Source organism: Furipterus horrens, unplaced genomic scaffold (assembly GCF_987537825.1).
Source record: "Furipterus horrens unplaced genomic scaffold, mFurHor1.1.pri manual_scaffold_2, whole genome shotgun sequence".
NCBI lineage: Eukaryota > Metazoa > Chordata > Mammalia > Chiroptera > Furipteridae > Furipterus > Furipterus horrens.
The window spans coordinates 394,311-416,700 of NW_028327172.1; the positions used below are offsets into that span (position 1 = coordinate 394,311).

Here is a 22,390-nt window from a genome sequence, read left to right on the forward strand (position 1 = left end):
ACCTGCCCCACAGCCGGGCCCGGGACGCCTGTCCCCTGGGGTCCTGTTTCCAGGGCTTCTCAGGAAAGCACTCTGGGCCAGCCCACCGCCCTGCCCTCCTGGTGTACCGTTTTCTGCTCCCCACCCCAGGAAAACAGCTGGAGCCTTGGGGTGTCCTCATACAGCTCGTGGTGCCCACCTCTACCTGGGCTGCCCAGGACCCTTCTCCACCCCCTGTTGAACTGAGTGGGCAGGGATGCCTGGGAGTGAGTTCAAAAGGAAGGACACCTGCCCCTTGCTGTGGGCAGAGGTGGGGCCCTGGGCCTAAGGAGGGGCCTGCGTGGGTTCTCTTCCCCGTCCCTAGCGTCCCAGCCACCATCAGACGTCCCATCCTTCACCGGTGCCCAGGTGGGCCGGGTGTCACAGAAGAGAGACTTGAGCTCCTGGAAGGTGAAGAAGGGGCGCCCCCACCCTTAGAAACGCACAGACTGCAGCCTGGCCCTAGCGCTCCCCCAGACCAGAGCGGTGGCTGAAGACAGGGGGCTGCCCCTGAGCCTGGGTCCAAAGCGGCCCCTCCTGGGCAGCGGAGGCTGGAGTCCCCTGACGGGGCTGGAGTCTGACGTCCCTCTGGCACCGGCTGCCCCCCTTGGGGCCCAGCGCAGAGGCCCCAGGAAGGTCTCAGAGCCTCGCAGTGCACCCCGGCGGAGGAGGGGCTGCGGACCCCGCCCGTCTTCCATCCGTGGGCGCCTGGCTCTGGGGGTAGGATCCGAGCTGGGGGCCTCCGGTGGGTTTTAGGGAGCCCCCGCGGGTAGCCCCGAGGGGCGGTGTCTGTAGCGGGGGCGGGGGGGGGGGCGGGCGCGAGGACGTCACCGCCCCGCCCCCACCCCCACGCCAGGCGTCCAGGTTCTAACCGGCCGCTCAGGTTCCTCCCGGCGGCTCCGCCCCTGCCGCGCACGGCCCAGCCCCGCCGCGCGTCCTGCTGTCCGCCGGAGCCCGGCGCCGACAGACGGGCAGACGGACGCGCGGACGAGGGGACCTGCGGGCCGCGAGCAGCAGGTGAGCGCCCCGCGGTCTCGGACCCAGAGCGCCGACCCCGCCGCCGCCACCCGCGTTTCGGCAGGAGCGACGCGGGAGCCGTGCGCACGGACGGCGGGCCGGCCGGGCCTCCGTTTCCCCGGGTGGCGGTGCGACGGGAGCTCTGCCCGGCTCTGCGGACCGGGCCGGGGGAGGGAGGCGTCGGCCGGGGCTCGAGGGGCTGCGCTGGCCCGTAGCCGGGAGCCTGTCCCGCGCGGACTGGCCTGCCCGTCCGATCCCGGGGCGGCGCCGGGGCGCGGGGCGTTTTAAGCCGCGGCACTGAGTCAGCTGGCCCCGTCCCGGCCGAGGATCGGCAGGGAGCAGGATCCTGCGTTGCAGGGGTGGTGAGGGAGGGGTCTTCCTGGTCTCGAAGACCCTACACCCTGTCCCCGGCAGGCCTGCGCTGGGACCAGACCACCGACGTTAGCCAGGGCTCCCTGTGGGTCAGCCGGCAAGAGGCACTTCCTGGGTGTCAGCGAGGGGGGCGCCCAGCCCGGGGAACATCGGGCTGGGGTCAGGCTCACGGTCACGGTCGGGGCGTGGGAGTTTCAGGGAGGCGGTGGCTGGGGGCCGGCTCGGGCTGGTGCACTGGCAGGAGCCCGGCTTCCCCTCATTCCCTTTCCCTGGGCCAGGCTGGCCGCGGGGCAGCCCCGTGTATGAAGGAGGCGGGGGTGGGGTGGGCGGGTAGGGGGGTAGGGGGTGGGGGGGCGGGACTATTCAGAGGCCGTCTCTGCCCCCCAGCCCAGGTGCAGGCTGCCCCAAGCGGGGCCCTGCTGGGGGCCCCTCCCTTGACTCCACTCTGCTCGCAGACACACACACACACCCAGGGCCCTGCCCAGGCCTCTCCTGGTCGCTGCCCAGCGCCCCGCCTCGATGGCTCAGAGCTGGCCCCGCCCACTCAGCCTGCTGGCTTCTGTCTCCCAAGTGCGCGCAGAGCAGGTGCCCGCCCCCACCCCACCTTCCCAGGTTTCTCCCTCCCTCCCGCCAGGTGGGCCCTTTCCTCCCCTGACGCTCCCAGACCAGGCACAGCCAGAGTCTGAGGGGATCTCCCCATTTCAGGGCTCCGCCTGGCTCTCCTGGGCCTTAAGCCGACTCCTCCCCGAGGTCACTGGGCTGCAGGGCTGGAATTTGAACCTGGAGCCAGTCCCTCCGCCCCCTCCGCCCCCTCCACTCTGTGACCAGCGTCCGGCTCTCCCTTTGCACCCGGAAAATGACCGCAGTAAAACCAAAGTGCAGCCGGCGCCGGGCCCCTGGGGTCGCATGGCGCCCCCGCCCCGGTCCACTGTAGAGGCCCTTCTCCCTGCACTGGAGCTCATGTGCTCCCTGACCTTGGTGGCAGTGCTGGGGCCCACCTCCCTGCTGGTCCTGACGCTCCCCACCCTGTCCTGGAGCTGAAGGCCGCTGGGTCCCAGCCTGCGCTCCCGAGGGGGAGGGGCCTGTGCATGTCTGTGTGTGCCCGCAGGCCTGGGTCTCACCCAGGTGTGTGTGGACCTGGGCACACGCGCCCAGCGCCCTTGGCTCAGCCCGCCAGGAATCCCATTAAGCAAATACTGGGGCCCACCCACTGAAGTCACGCGCATTCCGTACATTCTCAAGGCACCGATGGGCAGAGGAATCCGGCCAAGCCCCCTCCCCCACCCTCCCCAGAGAGGCAGGTGGGAGGCAGCGGCTGCAGGCCCCCAGAGCACACACACTTCCCGCGAGTCATCCCTGTAGAAGGACCTCGTCAAACCAGAAAGTCCTGGGCCGCTCCCTGCCCGGGATGCCAGCACCCCTGCTGTGTGACTGGCAGGCCCCAAACCCTGAAACCGCTCGCCAGTAACCTTTGACGGGAGCGTGATGTGGGCCAGAGGTGCCCACGGGGCACAGGCCTCTGAGCACCAGGCTCTGCTCATGCCCCAGAGGGGTGCGGCACCCCCCAGACCTTACCTGGGCCCCGGGGCCCCAGGCCCCCTCACTGCAGCCTCGTCCTGGTCTGCCCTCCTCCTGTCTCAGGGCGTCTGATGATGCCCTTCCCCTGCTTCCTCCCCTGACCCCCTTCAGAGCTCCCGGACACCCTCTGCTGTCCTGTCCTGGGGTGTCCCTGTGAAGTAACAAGGGTCTGGAGTGAAGTGGGGCTGTGGGGACCGCCCACCGAGACATGGGGTGGAGGTCGGTGGTCCTGGGAATCTGGATGCGTGGTCAGGGCTCCAACCCCTGGATCCGGGGAGCAGCGGGGGAGGAGACCGAGCCCCTGTGCTGGGAAGCGCGAGGCACTGCCGGGCCCCCAGGAGGTATCAGTGCTGCCCCCCCCCCCCCCCCCCCCCGTCCACTCAGGTGTGAGCCAGGCACCAGGCGCTGGACTCAGGCCACACCGAGGCCCGCCCCTCCGCCGCCAGCAACGGCCACCGCTGAGGACGCCATGAGCCAGTCAGTGTCGGTGGGCTGCTGCCCAGGTCCTGCCAAGTGAGTCCTCACCCCCAGCTCACCTCCCGCTTGCCCACCCTGGCAGTCCCAGGGAGGGGTGCAGCGGGCCCCACCCTCACCGGTCCCTCCCCTGCAGTGGCAGCCTGGGCCGGTCTGACAGTGTGGCCAGGATGAGTGCCAAGGACCTGTTTGGTGAGTGGGTTTGAGGACGGGAGGGTTTCGCCCACCCCACCCCCCTTCTGTAAGGCTATGCTGGGCTCCCGCCGAGGGAGGCGCAGGGCCCCTGATCCCCCAGCCCCTCAGGTCCCCGTGCGGAGCGCCCAGCCCCGCTGCCCTCCCCCACCGCCGTAAGGGGAGAGGCCTTTACTAATAATTCAGGGCCATCAATATTGATTCGGCCGAGCTCCTCACTGTAACCTGATCGGAGGGGCACTGAGCGCCAGGTGTCTGCTCTGGGAGGGCCCCCCCCCCCAGCTCTGCCCCTTCCCCCAGGCACACCCCAGCCCTGCCCCAAAGGTACCGGCTCCTGTATGCCTGTGGACAGGGTGCCCAGTCTGGGAGTTGTTAGCTGGCAGCCCCTGAGGCCCCGCCCTGACAGACCCCAGGCCCGTGTGCCTTCACTGTCACCGTCACCGTCTGAGCAGGTCATCCTGGGGGCGGAGGGAGGGCCACCTTGAGTCCTTCCTGGTGGCCACCAGCGGCCCACAGAGCAGTATCCCTCCCCTCCCATCTGCCCCCCACCCCCCGCTGTGGTCCACTGGGGACCCAGTTTACTTGGGTTGTCGGGGGGGCTGGGACCTGCTACCCTCTCAGTGAGTGACTGGCACCCCCTGTGCAGAGCAGAGGAAGAAGTACTCCAACTCCAATGTCATCATGCACGAGACCTCCCAGTACCATGTCCAGGTGAGGCGGCCCCAGAGAGCACCCCATCCCGCGCAGCACCCAGCCCTCGGTGTCCCAGGTGCCCGCATGTGAGGAAACCAAGGCCCAGGGAGAAGTGGGCAGCCCAGGGCTGACTCCTGCAGCGGACAACCAGGGCCAGGGACCGCCCTGCACCTGTCCTGGGCTCAGCCCCAGTGGGTGACTGCCCTCCACATCCGGGGCGCAGGGAGCTCTGGGGGCCAGCACGGCTGGTGAGGCCGAGCCCCAGGCACGGTCTGGCAGCCCTGGGAAGGAACTAGGCCCCCTGGGCTCCCAGTAGGGGACGAACTTAAGGGAGAGGACGGGCAGGGCCGCCCTGCGCTGAGCTGCTGTGGGGGACTCAGTGTTTCGCTCTGAGTGCCTGTGGGGGGGAGTCGGGCCTGGTTTTCTGCTCTGCAGACCAGCTGCTAGCATCGGGGCTTCCTCCTGGGTCAGTTCAAGTTCACTCTTACACTCAGAAAACAGGCTTTTTAGGTGACCTTCCTGTAGCCGGCAGCCGGCCACGTCCCAGTTCCTGGTCATCGTCCAAGCCTGCAGGACAACGGTGTTGGGGGTGGCTGAGGAGAGAAATAGGTGAGGGGCCTGGACCAGGAAGGCGAGTACTTCCCTCTCCAGAGGGCCCTCCCCACCCAGAGAGGACAGGCCAGCGCGGCTTTCTGAGCCTCAGCTTCCTCATCTGTACGATGGGTCCACAGAGATGCTGGGAGTTCCTTGGGTTCTTGAACTGGGCCGTGTTGGGTGACCAGCCCTCCCCACTGGCCTGGGCAGGCTGGGACCGTTCTGTGCTGCAAGGCTGGTGACCGCTGAGGGCTCAGCGTCCAAGGTCAGGGCACGGACGGTGGGTGGGTCAGTTTCATTGCTCTCCTCAGGCAGCTCTGCCACATCTCTGGGGGGAGGGGTCCTTTGCCCTCCTTGGCGAGGAACCGCCTATACCACCGGCCTCCCAGCCCTGGTCCTGGCCTTTGGCCCAAGTGGGCCTGTGGAAGGACCCCCAGGGGTGCTTCTCCGCCTCCCTGCAGCCAGCAAGGCTGGGGCACAGGCAGGGTCTGCCTACTCCTCCCAGATGAGGAAACTGAGGCACAGAGAGAGGGTGAGAGGCGGGGGTGAGGTCCAGCCACCCTGACCATGAGGGGCCACTGCAAGCAGGTGGGTTTAAAATTTTTTCTTTCTAAATTAGCATCAGAAGAGTTGATGAGGGTCGAGGGCACGCGGTTCTGTTATAGACTGTGTCACCGCAGCCAGGAACGGAGCTGTTCAGGACACAAAAGGGCTCCATCGCCCCAAAGGGCCTCCTGCTGACCCCCGCCCGTGGTCACGCCTCCCCAACCGCCACCTCAGGCAGCACGCTGCTTGGTCCCCAGTCACCACTGAGAGTCCCCCACAGATGAGATCGTACAGCTCATAGCTACACGTGTTCTGCTCTGTAAACTTATTTGAAGAAAACAGGAAGGTGGAGGGCCAGGCTCCTCCCGTCTCTAGGCTGCAGGGACACTTCAGGTGGCCGCTCCTGTCCACTCGCAAGGACACGTGCCCCCGGCAGACGGCAGGGTCCCGTCCACGCACTGGGTGTGCAGACCAGTCGTGCCAGCTCCCGGTGTGGCCTGTGGATTCACACACGTAACTGTCTGGCCGAACAGAGATATTTAGTTTTGATGACACCCAATTATACCATTTTTTTTTTTCTTTCCATTTATGGTTGTTGTTCTTGCTTGGCCTGAAGCTCTGGAGGTTTCTTCCTGCATTTTCTAGCTGCCTCATAGTTTAGTCTTTTACGTGTAGGTCTGTGAGTCATTTTCAATTCATTTGGGGTGTGGCGTGAACGCCGGGCTGAGGTTGGGGTAGGGGACTCCGGGCTGATGTTTTCTCCGTGGGAGCGCGGAGTTCTGTTAAAAAGATGTTCTTACCCCCATTGCACCGCCTTGGCGCCTTTGCCAGAAACCAATGCGCTGGTTACGGACGGGCCTATTCCTGGACTCTCGGTGTAACGTTTTTTCACTCGTAGTTTTATCCGTCCTGAAATCAGGCAATGTGAGTCCTCCCACTTTGTTCTTCTTCAAGATTTTCCTGACTATTCTCAGTTCTTTGGGTTTGCATTTGCATTCTGGAATCAAATTGTCTAGTTCTACCCCCTAAAAAAACCTGCTAGCATTTTGATTGGCGTTCAGTCAAATCCAGGGACCAACTCAGGCAGTGTTGGCACCTTAACAGCGTTGAGTCTTCCCAGGCCCCGAACGCCGGCAGGGACGCCTCTGGTTTCCCTCTGACGCCTCCGCGTTCCCACTGGAGTGTGCTTGCGTACCTTTGGTTGAACTACTCCGGAGGTATTTGGTTTTTATGTGCTGTTGTAAGTGGTTTTCTTATTTAAAAATTCATTTTTGCAATGGTCTGGTGCTAGCCTGTAGAAAAACCATAGAATTTCTCAAGCATCCCGAGTCCAAGTTGAATTCCTTGATTTTCTCCTTGTGGATTCACTGGATTTTCTGTGTGTACGTCCATGTTGTCTGAAAATAAAGACAGCAGTTAACGTCTTATTTTAGCCACTTAATTCTCCTGGCCGGAGCCACGGGGACAGCACTCGCGAGACCCCCGGCCTTGGCGTCCCATCACAGAAGACAGCTGTCAGCGTTGCCCCGACAGACGTGCCGCCCTTGTGGGCGCAGGAGGCTCCGTTCCATTCTCTGTGTGGTTTTTATCATGAAAGGTGGCCGAATTGTATCAAATGCTTTTGGTGGATCACAATGATTGGTGGTTTGTTCGGTTTTTTTGACTCTTGAACCAACCTTCTATTTCTGAGTCAACCTCACTTATTCGTGGTGTATTAGAGTTTTCATGTGTGGATGTACTAATTTGCTAATGATTTGTAAGGGTTTTTTGTGTTAATGTTTATTAGAGATATTGCTCTATGATTTCCTTTCTAGTTTATTGATTTGGGAAAGACAGTAAAACATACAAAATGTGTATTAGCCAACTGTTTTGTTGTCAGTGAGCCTTCCTGTGAACAGTAGGCTGCTAGTGGTTATGTGTGGGGGTCAAAGGTCACCCTCGGGTTTCCCACAGCAGGGGGGTGGCGCCCCTAACCTCCACGTTGTTCAAGGGTCCGCCATACTCCCTAACTTTCCTTGTGACTTCTTTGACCCATGGGTTATTTAGAAGTGTGTTGCTTGATTTCCAATTATTTGGGATTTTCCAGTTATCCTCTGGTTATTGATTTCTACTTTAATCCTGTTACAGTCAGAGAACACACTCCGTAGGGTTTTGCTCACTTGAAATGTACTAACTTGTTTTGGGCCCAACCGCATGGTTTTGTTTGGTTTGGTGATGCTGGGTTTTGCTGCCAGCGTGTGTTTCTGCCCGCTCACCTCTCTGACCTGCTGACGGGCACGTGGTTGAGTCCAGCCTCTGCTGTCACTCGTGGGTCCGCAGGGAGCAGCTAGGGCCTGGAACGCGGTCAGCGCGCGTGCGGGTCCCAGAGCGGCTGGGTCTGCGCACCCACCTCCCGCAGGGACTGGTTAGTTCCAGTCCACAGACAAGTTAAACAACTCCACGGAGATTTGCTGCTAAAGGAATGGTCTCCGGGTTTCAACTTGCAAATCTCTCATTCAGTGAGATGGGGGACAATTTTCCGTAATAAAGTTGCTTGAATGTATTTTCCTGTAGGCTCTCTGTTCGTATCTGTAGCCAGTTTTGCTATTGAAGTGTTCATCTTTTACTTGCTAATTTATCTGTTTATGTATCTATTGTTGGTATCCTTAATTATTCTACTGAACAAAATAGAGCTTTTAACAAAGCAGCAACCATCACTGCGACGTGTGTTGGCCTTTTGCTATATTAGGACAAGTAGCCTTCATCATACCTGTGTTTTACCCACTTTTTTTACGTTGCATATGGTATTTTGTCCAGGAAGAAATATTTATATTTTTATTAAATCAAATAGATTGGGTTTTTCTTTTGAGCATCTGGATTTTCCTCTGTGCTCATGAATCCCCTGGTAAAAAAGACCTTTCTGGGACCCTCAGGAATCGCCCATGTTTTCTGCCCGCACTTTCACGGAGTTCGTTTTACACTCAGGTGCTGGCCGCTTGCAGTTGGTGTTAGTGTGTGTCCAGCTGTCCCAGTGTTGTTTACTGAATCCAGCCCAGACGCGTGGGGGAGCTAGGCTCAGAGAGACAGGAGGGGGGCGGGGGTCCCCAGGGCCTCCCCAGCATGCTCACTCATTACCTGCACATTCACGGAGCCCCGTCCCAGCCCCGGGGGCACGGCAGTGAACCCAGCAGCCAGAATTCCTGTCCTCATGCAGTGAACACAAAGGACATCACATACAGGTGATGTCAGCTCATGAATAAAACACAAGGCAGGTCAGGAATGTGGTGACAGGGTGATGCTGTAGCTGGGAGGGCGCTGTCGTGGAGCTGGGGAAGGCAGGGCGGGGGAGGGGCCGCTGGTGCAGCGGCGCTGTGGTGAGCCCGCCAGGAGGCGGGGTGGGTGGGGACAGTTTGTGCAGTGCCTCGAAGGCTCTGTCAGGGCTCGGCCATGGCCGGCAGACCTCCACAGCCGAGATGTCCTAAGGGGGTGCAGTGCCTCCTCAGACCCCCAGGGCGGATGTTCCTCCCCAGACACCTGGGCGCAGCCCCTTGGCCCCAGCTCTGGGCACAAGGAGGGCTCTGCCCAGACTGAACCCCCCGCCTGCCTGCCCCCAGCACTTGGCCACGTTCATCATGGACAAGAGTGAGGCCATCGTGTCTGTGGACGATGCCATCCGGAAGCTGGTGCAGCTGAGCTCCAAGGAGAAGATCTGGACACAGGAGATGCTGCTACAGGTCAATGACAAGTCGCTGCGACTGCTGGACATAGAGTCCCAGGTGGGGCAGTGGCAGGGGCACGGAGGGTGTACACCTGTCCCTCTGCGGGGGTGGGATCGGGCCGAGGGCGAAGGGCAGGCCCGCAGGGAGGACCGGTCAGGGTGAGTCCGGGAGCCAGGCCACGCAGGGCGTGTCTGCCCCTGCCGGAGCCTCTGCACCGGCTGTGGCTGTCCCGGGTGGGCCTGGCTGGGTGTGGGGGTCTGCGTGCCAGAGCTGGGGCCACGGCGGGCGGAGTCCAGGCCTGGGCCACGCCCTTTCTGGGCCACACCCCTTCTGGCCACGCCCCTACTGGCCTGCATGTATCTGTGCCCGAGGCCTTAGAGGTCGCGCCCACGGCCACACACCGTGCGCCCCTCGGGTGCAGCCCGCCGCCGGGCTGTGGACCCGTGTCCGAGCCCCCGCCCTCCCGCCCCCAGGAGGAGCTGGAGAACTTCCCGCTGCCCACCGTGCGGCACAGCCAGACGGTGCTGAACCAGCTGCGCTACCCGTCCGTGCTGCTGCTCGTGTGCCAGGACTCGGAGCAGAACAAGCCCGACATCCACTTTTTCCACTGTGACGAGGTGGAGGTGAGCGGGGGCGGCGGGGCGGCCGGGCGCCGGGGGTCCGAGCCGGCCTGACGCCCGTCCCCACAGGCGGAGCTGGTGCATGAGGACATCGAGAGCGCGCTGGCCGACTGCCGCCTGGGAAAGAAGATGCGGCCCCAGACCCTGAAGTAGGTGTGGGACTGGGGAGCGGGCGGGCGCCCCAGGAGGGCCAGCAGGCTGAGCAGCTGGTCCCCACTCCAGGGGCCACCAGGAGAAGCTCCGGCAGCGGCAGTCCGTGCTGCCTCCTCGCCAGGGCCCGGCCCCCGTGCCCTTCCAGCGCTACGCCCGGGACTCCTCGCCCCCCAAGAACCGCGTGAGCCAGCGAGGTGGGCCGAGGGGCTGGGCTGTAGGCAGATGAGGTGCTGGGGGGAGGAGGGGTGCTCAGTCAGCTGCAGCTCTGCCTCCCCCCACCGCCCCTCCAGGCTTCCGCCCTCAGGAGTTGCAGGACGAGGAGCCGCCGAGGGCCGTGCTGGCCCAGAAAATAGAGAAGGAGACGGTGGGTCGCAGCCTGATAGCCCCCCCCCCCCCGCCACGGCCCGCACCTACGCCTGCCCCGGCCAGGGGCCCCAGGCATGGTGGGGCTGGCCCTGCTGTGGGCGCCCAGCTGACCCCTGCCCCTGCTCTGACCCCAGCAAATCCTCAACTGTGCCCTGGACGACATTGAGTGGTTCGTGGCTCGGCTGCAGAAGGCGGCTGAGGCTTTCAAGCAGCTGAACCAGCGCAAGAAGGGGAAGAAGAAGGGAAAGAAGGGGCCGGCAGGTGCTGGGGGCGGGGAGGGGACGGGGGGCGGCAGGGAACACGGATGGGGCGGACGGCACCCGGCTGAAGGCATGACCCATGGGCGCAGTGGCAGGGCCAGCGAGGCTCATGGCCACCGCCCCACATTGCAGAGGGCGTCCTCACGCTGCGGGCACGGCCCCCCTCCGAGGCCGAGTTTGTTGACTGCTTCCAGAAAACCAAGCTGGCCATCAACCTGCTTGTGAGTCCCGCAGCGCACCCTGCGGCCCCGTCCTCTGTGCTGACATGGAGGGTGGGGGCCCTCCGGTCCGTGCCCGACGTGTCCCCAGCGCCACCCACCCACCGCGTGTCCGCCGCTAGCTCACTGGCGCCCCCTCCCGGCCCCCAGGCCAAGCTGCAGAAGCACATCCAGAACCCCAGCGCGGCGGAGCTGGTGCACTTCCTCTTCGGGCCTCTGGACCTGGTGCCTGGGGCGCAGGGGCGGGCGCGGGCGGGACGCGGGGGCCAGGGCGCGGGCGGGCGCGGGGAGGGGCAGCAGGCCGGGTCGCCCTGGCTGAAGGTGGGGGAAGCAAGTGCCCTTCAAGGGCTGCGCTGCCCTGTGCTGCTGCAGGGTGGGACGGGGCGGCGTCCCAGGGTGTGACCCCCTCTGGCCTGTCCTGTACCCAGATCGTCAGCACCTGTGGTGGCCCGGACATCGCACGCTCTGTCCTCAGCCCCCTGCTCTCCCGAGAAGCCGTGAGCTTCCTGCGGGGCCACCTAGTCCCCAAGGAGATGGGGCTGTGGGAGTCGCTGGGGGAGACCTGGACACGCCCCCGGTACAGCTTCGGGCCGGGAGGGATTGGGGAGGGGCCCACAGACCAGAATAGAGGTCCCCCGCCACGCAGGCACGGCGGGGGATTCTGAGTGGGGGCTGGTTCTGGCTGGTGGGCACGACTCACCCTGGATCTCCTGCCGCAGCTCTGAGTGGCCCCGGGAACCACAGATGCTCCTCTACGTCCCCAAGTTCCACAGCGGCTGGGAGCCTCCCCTGGATGTGCTGCAGGAGGCCCCGTGGGAGGTGGAGGGGCTGCCCGCCCCCGGCGACGAGGTCAGACACTGACGCGCGGGCCACTGGCCGCCTGCCGCCCTCACCACGGCAGCTGTCTCCCCCCCGCCGCCCGCCCCGCATGGCCCCCACTCCACCCCCACCCAGGTGGCCCCTTTCCCCACAGTGGACCCCAGCAAGTCGGTTGTCCTTCCGAAACTCCTCGAAGCACAGCCCTGCGTCTGAGCCCACGGCCCCCGGAGACGGCCTCCGCCCAGTCAGCCCCTCGCACGCTCACAGGTAAGCTCCCTCCAAGTGAGAGAGGCTGACCCTCAGCCTTCCCAGCGGGGGCTCTGGGTACAGGGCCACCAGGTGGCAGGAAATACCTTGTTCCTGTGCTCGCAAGCAGCACTTTCCAGACTGGAATCGGATTTCCATCCTAACTGTGATTTTCGATGTGAGGACCGGTGAATTCACTCGCTCACCTCTTCTTCTGTCCCCGTGTTCATGTGGGGGAGCCGGGGTTGACTAGGCCCGACCTCAGAGCCGGGGGAGGAGGCAGGGCTCTGGGCCAGAACAGGCTACACTCATACCCACCCCACACCTCTCTCGGGAGCTCGTCCCACAGCCCCAGGGCCTCTCCTCGCTCCTGCCTATCCTGCCACACCCAGGTTCACATTCAGAAGGGGAGGGGCCGCCAGCCCCCAGTGAGCCTTCCCTTCACCCCGCATCTCCAGCCTGGGGCCCATGGGCCTGTCCTGGAGCCACCCTGCAAAAGGAGTGTTTTCCTCCGTGGACATGGCTGGTCCACTCTGGCCAATCCGGCCAGGAGACTTCCATGGACACTGCCACCTCAGACCCCTCACCCACCCACCCCGGGGTCCTGAGGCTGCTTGGTGATGGTCAGGGGCCAGGACAGGCCAGGAGGGCTGGGCTGGGCAGTAGCCACAGGCCTGCTGTGTGCTGAGGTCAGGACGTCCCAGCCAGAGCCCCTCCCCGCACTGATGCAGCCCCACCCCCGGGGGCTCTCACGCACCGTCTGTGCTGTTCGAAGGGGCCATGGCTCTGAAAACATCTGGCCCGCCCTCCTGGGTCAGCTGTTTCCCCAGGACTGCTGTGACCACGCTGCTTCTTGGGTACACACCTGGCTCTGGTTTCTCTTGGGGGCTGGGCCTGGAGACCCTCCCCGCCACCAGGTGGCCTGGGCCGGGGCCAGCCTTGCTATGCCCAAGGCGCCTGGGTCCCGCCAGCGGCCCCGCCTCTGCTGGGCCCCCCTCCACGCAAGGGCCCTGACGCTCGGGGACTGTCACAGTTTCCATTCCCAATGACAAGCTGATGCTCTCTCCACGGCAACCTTGGAGAGCTGCACGGGAGGCAGCCTAGCTCCTGGGAAGCTGCTCCCTGCAGCGGGACCCCAGGTCCAGGAGACCCCAACCCAGCCCTGGGCCTCAGCCCCTCCTGTTCCACGCAGGGGCTACGACGCGGCGCCAGCCATGGCCAAGTACGTCAGGGTCCTCTACGACTTCACAGCCCGGAACGCCAACGAGCTGTCAGTGCTCAAGGATGAGGTCCTGGAGGTGAGGGGAGCCCATCCAGAGGCAGGGGTGAGGGCAGGGCCGGGGGGTCAGCAGGGCAGGCTCATGGCCCTGGGATCTGGCTTGTCTGCCTCCCCGTCCCCAGGCCCTACCCCTGGGGCTCCAACCTGGGTCCACTGCCTGCCGCCCCACCCCAGCAGATACTGGATGAGGGGCCTCCTCCTTTTGAGGTATTAGAGGGTCCACAGGACAGGGGGACCCTCCCACCCAGCAGGAGCTTGTCATTCAGCCCCCTCAAGGCACCATCTGCGGTTGGTGCCAACCCCACATCTAGGTCACTCACTGGGGGAGGGTCGTGGCGCAGGCTGACATGGTTGATGTGTATCTGCAGCCAGGCTGGAGGCACTGTGTTCTGGGTGCTGCTGGGGGGTGGGTGCCTATAGGAGGGAGACAGTTACACAGAGCCAGGGGCACCTGAAGAGGGGTGTGCTGGTCCCCATAGGGCTTGGGGGGCTCCGGGGGAGACGCTAGAGCTGTCTCTGGACCATCTGTATGGGGGTGGGGTATGCACAGGTGTCCCAGCACCCCACACCGGTGCCTGTGGCCGGAGGGATGGCAGCGGGGGCGGGTAACCAGTCGGTCGGAGGGTCACAGCAGGTGTGTGCACCCCCAGGTGCTGGAAGACAGCCACCAGTGGTGGAAGCTGCGCAGTCGCAGCGGCCAGGCGGGCTTCGTGCCACACAACATTCTGGACGAGATCCGGCCGGACGACGGGGGCGCCCCCCTTGAGCAGGTGATGGGGGCGCGCGGCTCTGCTGCGGAGCTCTGCCCTGTCCCGCTACAGGCTGGGCCCGTAGCAAGTGGCAGGAAAGACGCACCCTGAGCCCGGACAGGCGGCCCGGCCGAGGTCCTCGGAGGGACGGAGGGCGGGGCTCCTCACACACCTTGCTCCAACCCGCTGGAAGGGAAGGTGAGTGACACTGATGGGCCCCGCCCCCTGCTCTTCCCCCACCTGCAGGCTGGCCCGAAATACTGGGGTCCTGCCAGCCCCACCCACAAGCTGCCTCCAAGCTTCTCTGGAAACAAAGACGGTAAGTGGGGCAGGGCGGGAGAGGGCCAGAGCCGTGGTAGGGGCGTGGCGACGGGAGCCCGGGGCCAGCAGGCGGCCTGAGCCACTGGCCCCGCAGAGCTGATCCACCACATGGACGAGGTCAACGACGAGCTGCTCAAGAAGATCAACTACTTCAAGGCGCAGCCGCAGCGGCACTTCCGCGTGGAGCGCAGCCAGCCCGTGCGCCTGCCGCTCACCTACGAGTCTAGCCCCTTCGAGGTCCGCGCCTGGTTGGAAGCCAAGGCCTTCAGCCCTCGGTGAGCGGGCGGGTGTCGGGCGGGTGTCGGGCAGGTGTCCGGCAGGTGTCCGGCAGGTGGCGGCGGTTGTGGGCGAGGCTGCCACGCCCCCGCCAGCGCGCGCCCTCACGCCTGTGCGTCCCGCAGGAGCGTGGACAGCCTCGGTATCCTGACCGGGGCCCAGCTCTTCTCGCTCAACAAAGACGAGCTGAAGAAGGTGTGCGGGGAGGAGGGCAGCCGCGTGTACAGCCAGCTCACCGTGCAGAAGGCCGTCCTGGAGGTGAGCCGCACCCGGCCTCCCGCGTCTCCCGCGCCTCCTGCCCCCGCTGCTCCCCGGGACCTGCCCTGCCGGTCCCTTAGGCTGAGACCGCCCCACTCCTGTTCCCAGAAGCAGCAAGGTGGCTCGGAGCTGGAGGAACTCATGAACAAGTTCCATTCCAAGAACCAGAGGAGGATGGAGGATGACAGCTAGACCCGGCGCGCCCCCGGCGTGCTCACGGCAGGGGAGGAGCACCGTGGGCGTCGCCCCCGGTCCCCGGAGTATTATTTTTGTACATTTATGGATTTTGTACCCTGGACACAGGGAGTGAGTGCTAGCTGCGGGCGCTGCACCTGGCTGGGGCCTGACTCAAGCCCAGCAACGCCCCAGCCCTCCCTCACCTGCCTGCTCCAAGGCCACCTCAGCCAAACTTGCCGCCCGGAGGTGCCAGCCCCTCACCCACCTGCCCCTGCGACCAGATCCAGACCACCTCTCGCAGCTCTCCCCACACCGCTCCGAGGCCACAGCACCCCTTCCTCTGGCCTCCCCAATCCACGCGGGCGTCCCTGGCACTTGTGGACCTGCCCCTGTCCCGCCCCTGTGAAGCTCACTTCCACACCTGCGCCCACCTGCAACCTCACACCCCCAGACGGGCTGTGGGCCAGAAGGGCGGCCGCCCTGGGCTCTGAGCTGACCGGGGTTCTTGCTGTGCTCCCCTCCCCTTTTCAAGGAGCAAGTGTGGGCGGGGCTCATCCAAACACTGACCTCGGTCATCCCACCCCACCCCCACTGCCCCCAAGAAAGGGACTTCCTCTGACTCGTCTCAGGCCAGCCTTGCCCTGCACGGAGCCCTCTGGACTCTGCAGGTCACCACCCAGAGTCCAGAGGGAGCCAAGTTCAGAGGCCACGACATTAAACCAGTTGTCCCCTAGCAGCTGCCGTCTGTCTCCTGGAGGTGGGGGCGGGGTCGCTGCGGGACCCGGAGCTGACCCCTAATTGAACCCGTTTTAAGAGCTGTGGGGCAGGCGCGGGCCTGGCCAGACTGGCAACTGATGTCCCAAGTAAGGCTGCTGACCCCAGGTGGGGGTCCTGGAAGACCCTCCCCGCCACACCTGTCCGAGGGTGCGTGGGGACATTCCTGGGAGGTGAGGGGTTGAGAGAGGCCCTGCCCAGAAGGCCTCACGACTCACCGAAGATGAATGGGGGTGGGGGAGGGGGCGAGAGTCACAGGAGCGAGGCAGGAGTTGGAGAGCTAAGCTGAGGATGGGGAGGGGCGGGAAGGGGCGAGGAAGAGGGCGTGGGGCTGCCGGTCCGCTGGGGTGCCTGCATGCCGGAGCAGAGTGGTCCCCGGGCGCCGGGCCCCCTGGCCTGAGCCTACCTTGGAGGAGGCCTCTGGGCGCCCTCTGCTGGCGACTCCGCGCGCTGCCGGGCCCCGCGGCCAGAGGCGCCCCAGCACCTGTCGGATTCCCGGGCATTTTGACCTGCGTGGCCCCACAGGAGCCCGTGGACCAGCCCTGTGTTAGCGTGTCCAAAGGGCCCAGTCTTGGGGTCTCTGCATGACGGACATGGGTGACCGAGCCTCGCGGGCCTGAGTTGAGAGGGCTGCCACTGGGCTGGTGGACCATGAAGACAGGACCAGTCCCCTGGTCTGGAAAACCCCGAGCCAAGTCTGTCCAGCAGGGCCGGGTCAAGGGGAGCTGGGGGCATTTGGTGTTCTCTGGGCCACTGCTGAAACCTGGCCACCTCAGCCCCCTTTTCAGGAAAGAAAGGACCTGCCCCCACCTCCTGGCCAGGAAAGTAGGTCTGCCCTTCTGAGCCAGGGCAGGACTCTGCGGACAGGAAGATGGGACCCCAGGGGGCAGGGGAGGGATGGGAGCAACGTCCCTCCCTCTGGACACCTGCAGACTCCCTAGTACAGAACCACCAGGAGGTTACAGGTACCCCCACAAGACCACCCCACCCCCCTACCCGGCTGAGCCCCTCCCACATGCTCTGGACGGGGCCTGATTCTGTCATCCACTGGGCCCGCGGCCGGCCAGGGTGCGGTGCCCGTGCCGCGCGTCTCACTGTATTGGTTTTAAAATAATTTATTTTGCCCTGGCTGGTGTGGCTCAGTGGATCCAGCACCAGCCTACGAACCAAAGGGTCTCGGGTTCGATCCCCAGTCAGGGCACAGGCCTGGGTTGCGGGCCAGGTCCCTGGCTCGGGGCATGTGAGGGGCAATGACACAGTGGTGTTTCTCTCCCCGTCTTTCTTTCTCCTCTCCCCCTCTCTGTAAATAAATAAATAACAATCTTTAAAAAAATTTTTTTCGTAGAAATATGCTCTTTACATGTTGAATGCTGGGTCTCCAAGATGCCACCCAGCAGCTTGTTGATAAAATTATGTGGGCTCACCCCCCACAAGGGCCTTAGCTGAGCTGGGGGCTGGGAGGGCAAGTCTGGGCGTGTGAGGCTTTGGGGTCTGGACAAGGTGGGTTGTTTGTTCAGGACTGGTGGCACCTGAGGCTTGGGAGTGAGCTTAGAGAATCACTGGGCCGGCTGAGCTCTCTACCTCCAGGCCTTGGGCTGCTACTTTCAGGAAGGTCCTGAAACAAGAGGACACTTGCAACCCTCCTTCCTGGAGTGGCCCCTGGGCGTGTGCCGCTGTCTGCTGGGAGATGCACGTGGCGTCGCACGGTGGCCACTGTTCTTGTGACAGGAACGAGCAAGTGCATGTCCTTCACTCTCCAGTCTTGCTTCCTGCTGCAGTCGATATCACCTGAGGTGGCCCACGTAAATAAAGTCCTTTGGGACCCTCGGTGACTTATTAAAAAAAAATATTTTATTTATTTTTAGAGGGAGGCAGAGGAAAGGAGAAAGAGGGAGAGAAACATAAGTTTGTGGTTGTCTCTCGTGTGCCCCTAACTGGGGACCTGGCCCGCAACCCAGGCCTGTGCCCTGACTGGGAATCGAACCAGCGACTCTTTGGTTCACAATCTGGTGCTCAGCCCACGGAGCTACACCAGCCAGGGCTCAATGACTTGTAAGTGTGTGAAGGTGCTGAGGTCCCAAGCCTGAGACTCGCTGGTGCAGCAGGTATGGCGGCAGCTCCCACGGTCAGCAGGGCCAGGCTGGGAACGGGGGCTTGCAGGGGGCCCTGCAGGCCCCCCAGCCTGTGAGCCGGCGTGCAGACCTGGGCGTCAGAGAAAAGCCAAGGAAAACCATTCATGCCTATCAGACCCGCGAGAGCAGGAAGCTGGCTCACACCCGGGTTGGGAGGTGTGGGGACGGGACCGTGGAGCTGTGCTGGGCTTCGTCACCAGTGTCACCCTCTCAGCAGCCTGGAGTCCCTGAGGGAGGGGTGCGAGAGAGACCCCTGTGGCGCGGGGCTGGGGAGGGTGTGTAGTGGGTGCCGAGGGCGAGCCCTGTGCAAACACGGCCCTGCGTCCCCTGGAGCAGATGCTGCGGAAGAAAAGTGCTGAGTGAAAAGACCACCCACGGACTCCATGAAATAACACACATGAACATGAGAAAGACAAATCAAATACTGGAAGCGACATGCATTTGACAAGGACACGTGCAAACAAAGGCTTTCGAAGAGACATTATGGGCAGGGGGAGGAACTAAAAAGAGGAAATATCCAGATGAGGAACGGGGAGGAAAACGAGCAGGTCAGGACACGTGTGTGAACAACGCAATGTTCCCCCTCCAACCTACGAAACCAAGTCCCTGTGACCCCGCCACTCATGTCCCGCCTCCTCCCCCAAAGCAGCTGCTATCGGAACTTGAGGTTCACGTGCCGATGGATGCATCGCACTCGCGGTTGACAGCCTGTGAGCCTCTCTGCAGATGCCATTCGTGGCTGCCGTGCACATCTTTAAACGGGATGGTGTGGGCCCGGCTGCTGCGGCTCAGCGGACTGAGCCCCGGCCTGCAAACCAAAGGGTCACCGGTTCAACTCCCAGTCAGGGCACGTGCCTGGGTTGTGGGCCAGGTCCCCGGTTGGGGGTGTGTGAGAGGCAGCCACACACGGATGTTTCTCTCCCTCTCTGTCTCCCTCCTTTCCCCTCTCTCTAAAAGTAAATGAATAAAATATTTTTTAAAAATAAAAAATAAATTAACAAGATGGTGTGAAACTCACCTAACAGGAAGCGGAAGCCAGTCTCATCGGGGGCGACCCCCGCCACCGAGACTGCAAGCCATACCCCAGGCCAGACCCCAGCCGGACCACCCACCTGGCCACTAGCTGCGCCCCGGCCCCCGGGGGGCGTGGGGGGAGGACACACGGAGCCTCCAGATGATGCGGCTTCCGACCCCGGCCAGAGCCAACCAACCAGGGGGACCGCCTCCCTGACTCTAGTTTCCGACTGTGATAAAATCCGACATAAGCTTTGCCACCTCACCCACTTCTAAGTGCAGAGCTCAGGGCATTGAGCTCATTCCCACTGCTGTGCTGCCGTCACCACCATCATCTCCAGAAAGTTCCATCTTCCCCAACTGACGCTGTGGCCCCATTGAACACTCACTCCCCGCCCCTCCCCCTCCCAGCCCCAGGCACCCACTGTCCTACTTTCTGTCTTTGTGAATCTGACCACTAGGTGCCTCCTGTGAATGGGTCACACAGGCGCGCCCCTCTGTGTCTGGCTTAGTCACCCAGCCCCTTGTCCTCAAGGCCGCTCACGTTGTAGCAAGTGATGGAATGCCCTTCCTCTTTATGCCTGAGGGACAGTCCACTACATGGACGACACTCCTGCCACCAGTTCCCATGCGTGGGTCTTCCCCACACCAAGCAACTCTGTGACACCAGTCCTGACACTGCCGACTTGGGAACAGCGTCAGGTCCCACAGGACGGCCCCACCCCAGGGGCCAGCCACAAGCCCAGGCTGCTGCGTGTGCTTCTTTCTGAGCACCGAGGTGGATCGGACGTTCCCACGACCCGCCCTCAGGCTGGAGTCAGTGGCTACAGCAGCGCACAGAATTCCAGAAACTATTTGACTTAATAGGTTACTGATCTATTATTGTTTCCTGCAAAAGACACCTCCAAACAGACTCTCTCCAGCCAGGCGGCAGGCCCTGCCAGCTGCTGTGGACACGCCCTGTGCTGTGACCTCCAGGGAGCGGTCTCATGGGTGCATATGTCACACCCCAAGAGGCACCAAACCCGAACTGGAGCTGCACAGGGTCTGGTGACCTGAATCCACAGCTCTCCAGAAACAGAGGCAGCGGCATCCCAAGGAGACAGCATTCCCAAATGAACGGACCTGGCCTGTACAGCCTTTTTCTTGGCTATTAATTTTTATTTCATTTTTCTCTTTTCCTTGGAGGGTGCATGCCCTTTTTAATGTCCTAATCTATTGGGAAAAGGGAAACTTGGATATTGACTCTGTCATCAAGAACTTGGATCTAGCCCTGGCTGGGTGGCTCAGTTGGCTGGAGCATTGTTCTGTACACCAAAAGGTCGTGGGTTCCGTTCCCGGTCAGGGTGCGTATGGGAGGCAACTGATTGATGTTTCTCTCTGACATCAATGTTTTTCTCTCTCTCTTCCCCTTCCTCTCTCTCTAAAATCAATAAACATCATATCCTCTAGTGAGGATTAAAATTAAAAAAAAAAAATAACTTGGATCTATCTGGCCTTGGCTTGGTAGCTCAGTTGGTTAGAGCACCATCCCAATACACCAAGGTTGCAGGTTCAATTCCCGGTCAGGGCACACACAAGAATCAACCAGTGAGTGCACCCATAAGTAGAACACCAAATCCACATTTCTCTCTCTTTCTCAAATCAATAAAAATAAATAATTAAACTTGCATCTGTCCAAGAGAATAACGGCCTTTGTTTCATTGTCTACATTTCATTGTTTCATTGTTTAAACCAGGCTTGAGTCCTGGTTTAAATTAATCCTTAGACTAGGTTGCTCTGTTGATCTAATTCTGTTCTGAATTCTTCTGCTTTTTAAGCTCTGCACCTGCTGCCCCCTAACCCCAGACATGAGCTGCTGTGCCCTCCGATGTGAGAGGCGACACCCACAAGAGGTCCTTCCTGACACCTAGGGACAAAAAGGCTAAAGTCAGCAGACCTGACCATGGATCAGCGATGTGTTCAGGGAAAGACCTCCATCAAAAAGGGGATGATAAAGACTGACTGAGGTTTTTAACTTGTTTTTAATCCTCATGCAAGGATATTTTTCATTGATTCTACAGAGGAAGGGAGACAAAGAAACATCCATCAGATGCTTTCCGCACATGCCCCAACCAGGGATCAAACCTGCAACCTAGGCATGTGCCATGACCGGGAATTGAACCTGCAACCTTTCAGCTACGGGACAACGCCCAGCCACAGCTGACTGAGACTGTAACCCAGCAGGGTCTGTGGGAGGAGCTCAGGCTGTGGGTGGCGTTCTCACACTCAGCCCTTCGCGCCCTTTGTCCTGCACTTGTTCACCTGACTCAATGCCCCCACCCAACACTTTGCCCCGGGACTTGTCACCCTAGCCCAGCTTGGCTCCCTTCCCCATCACGGAGGCCTTTGTCTAGTCACACCCTGGGCCAAGCCCCACTGCCCCTCCCGCACCCACCCAGAGGAGCAGGAGGAGCAGGTGCCGCACCCAGGTCAGCCACAGGTCACTGGCGCACACCCAGCCCTCTCCCACCTACCACCCTGTGCCGTCTGCCCCCGGGGTCCTCCTCCGCTCTCAGCTCCTTTACTTGGTTCCTCAGACGTCCCTGAAAAACTGAAGCGGTCAGTGCAGCCTCTGCCTGCCTGCCTTGTCTGTGCCCAGGTCTGCTGCTTGTCCCTCCAGTCAACCCTGACTAAAGACAAAGGCCACCCTCGCACCCTGGACCCCAGCCCTGGTCCACCAGGAACCTGGCTGAGCAGGCCCGTCCCCTCTCCTGCCACCAGCCACCTCCTTGCGGTCCTTCCTCCCCACACCACCCGCCCTGCTCCCCGCAACCTTCGGACAAGTTTGCACCCTCCACCCCTCGTCCTTCTCCCTCCCACCCTGCTCTGCAGCTGCCTCTACAAGGTCAGCACTGAGGTCTAGACAGGCCACACCCGAGGCCCTGGAGCCCCTGCCCCTGCCCCAGCTCCTGCCTGACCTTCAGCTCCCCTCTCCTGGGCACCTGCCAGACGGGCATGTCCGGAAATATATGAACTCCAAGGCAACGGGAGTTAGGGCTCCTCTGTCTGGTTCGGTGCGTGAACCCTCGCTGGGGATCCCTCGGGAACCGAGCGCTGCTGAGCCGGCCCCATCGCTGCGGCTCTGGATCCGCAGGAGCCAGGGAAGCCACAGGCCTAGTCTCGCGCCACCGCGCCACCCGGCCCCTTCCCAGGCACCGGGCACGGCCGACCGCAGGGCGAGCCTGGAGGGGCGGCCAGGCCTGAGGGCAGCAGGTGACCCAAACCCAGGCCCGCAGCCCGGGTCGCTCCGCCAGCCCAGCGCCCACGCTCCGACCGCGGGAGCAGCTGCCCAGCACAGCCAGTGTCAGGGAACAAAGGCCCTTTTCGTCGCCCACGGGGCCGAGGGCTGGGGGTCACGTCGGACAGCGCTCAGGCCGCGGCGACGAGGGCCGAAGTCTCCAGGCCGCTCCGGGACGCGGCGCCTCCGCTTACTGGTCCCGGTACGGCGCTCTGCGTCGTCCTGGGCGGGAAGCGACGGGGCGTGCGCTCCCGGGCACAGCGAAG

The 22,390-nt window shown here is 62.7% G+C and overlaps 1 protein-coding gene across 3 annotated transcripts; it reads left to right on the plus strand.

Moving 5' to 3' along the window:
- The first annotated feature begins 937 nt into the window (after positions 1 to 937).
- Positions 938 to 15,657, plus strand: EPS8L2 (EPS8 signaling adaptor L2). Of its 3 annotated transcripts, XM_090292123.1 has the most exons (21): positions 938 to 1,035; positions 3,370 to 3,498; positions 3,596 to 3,651; positions 4,298 to 4,362; positions 9,078 to 9,239; positions 9,656 to 9,805; positions 9,872 to 9,951; positions 10,025 to 10,149; positions 10,246 to 10,319; positions 10,456 to 10,582; positions 10,714 to 10,802; positions 10,950 to 11,024; positions 11,228 to 11,376; positions 11,519 to 11,648; positions 11,773 to 11,885; positions 13,057 to 13,162; positions 13,794 to 13,913; positions 14,139 to 14,211; positions 14,308 to 14,488; positions 14,615 to 14,747; positions 14,856 to 15,657. In XM_090292123.1, the coding sequence occupies exons 2-21, from the start codon at positions 3,455 to 3,457 to the stop codon at positions 14,937 to 14,939; spliced, it is 2,136 nt and encodes a 711-aa protein (XP_090148249.1). In that variant the 5' UTR covers positions 938 to 1,035; positions 3,370 to 3,454; the 3' UTR covers positions 14,940 to 15,657. The 3 variants fall into 3 exon arrangements, with proteins under 3 accessions (XP_090148249.1, XP_090148258.1, XP_090148264.1); XM_090292132.1 differs by lacking the exons at positions 938 to 1,035; positions 3,370 to 3,498 and having other exon boundaries at positions 3,591 to 3,651; positions 4,303 to 4,362; XM_090292138.1 differs by lacking the exons at positions 938 to 1,035; positions 3,370 to 3,498; positions 4,298 to 4,362.
- The last annotated feature ends 6,733 nt before the right edge of the window (positions 15,658 to 22,390 follow it).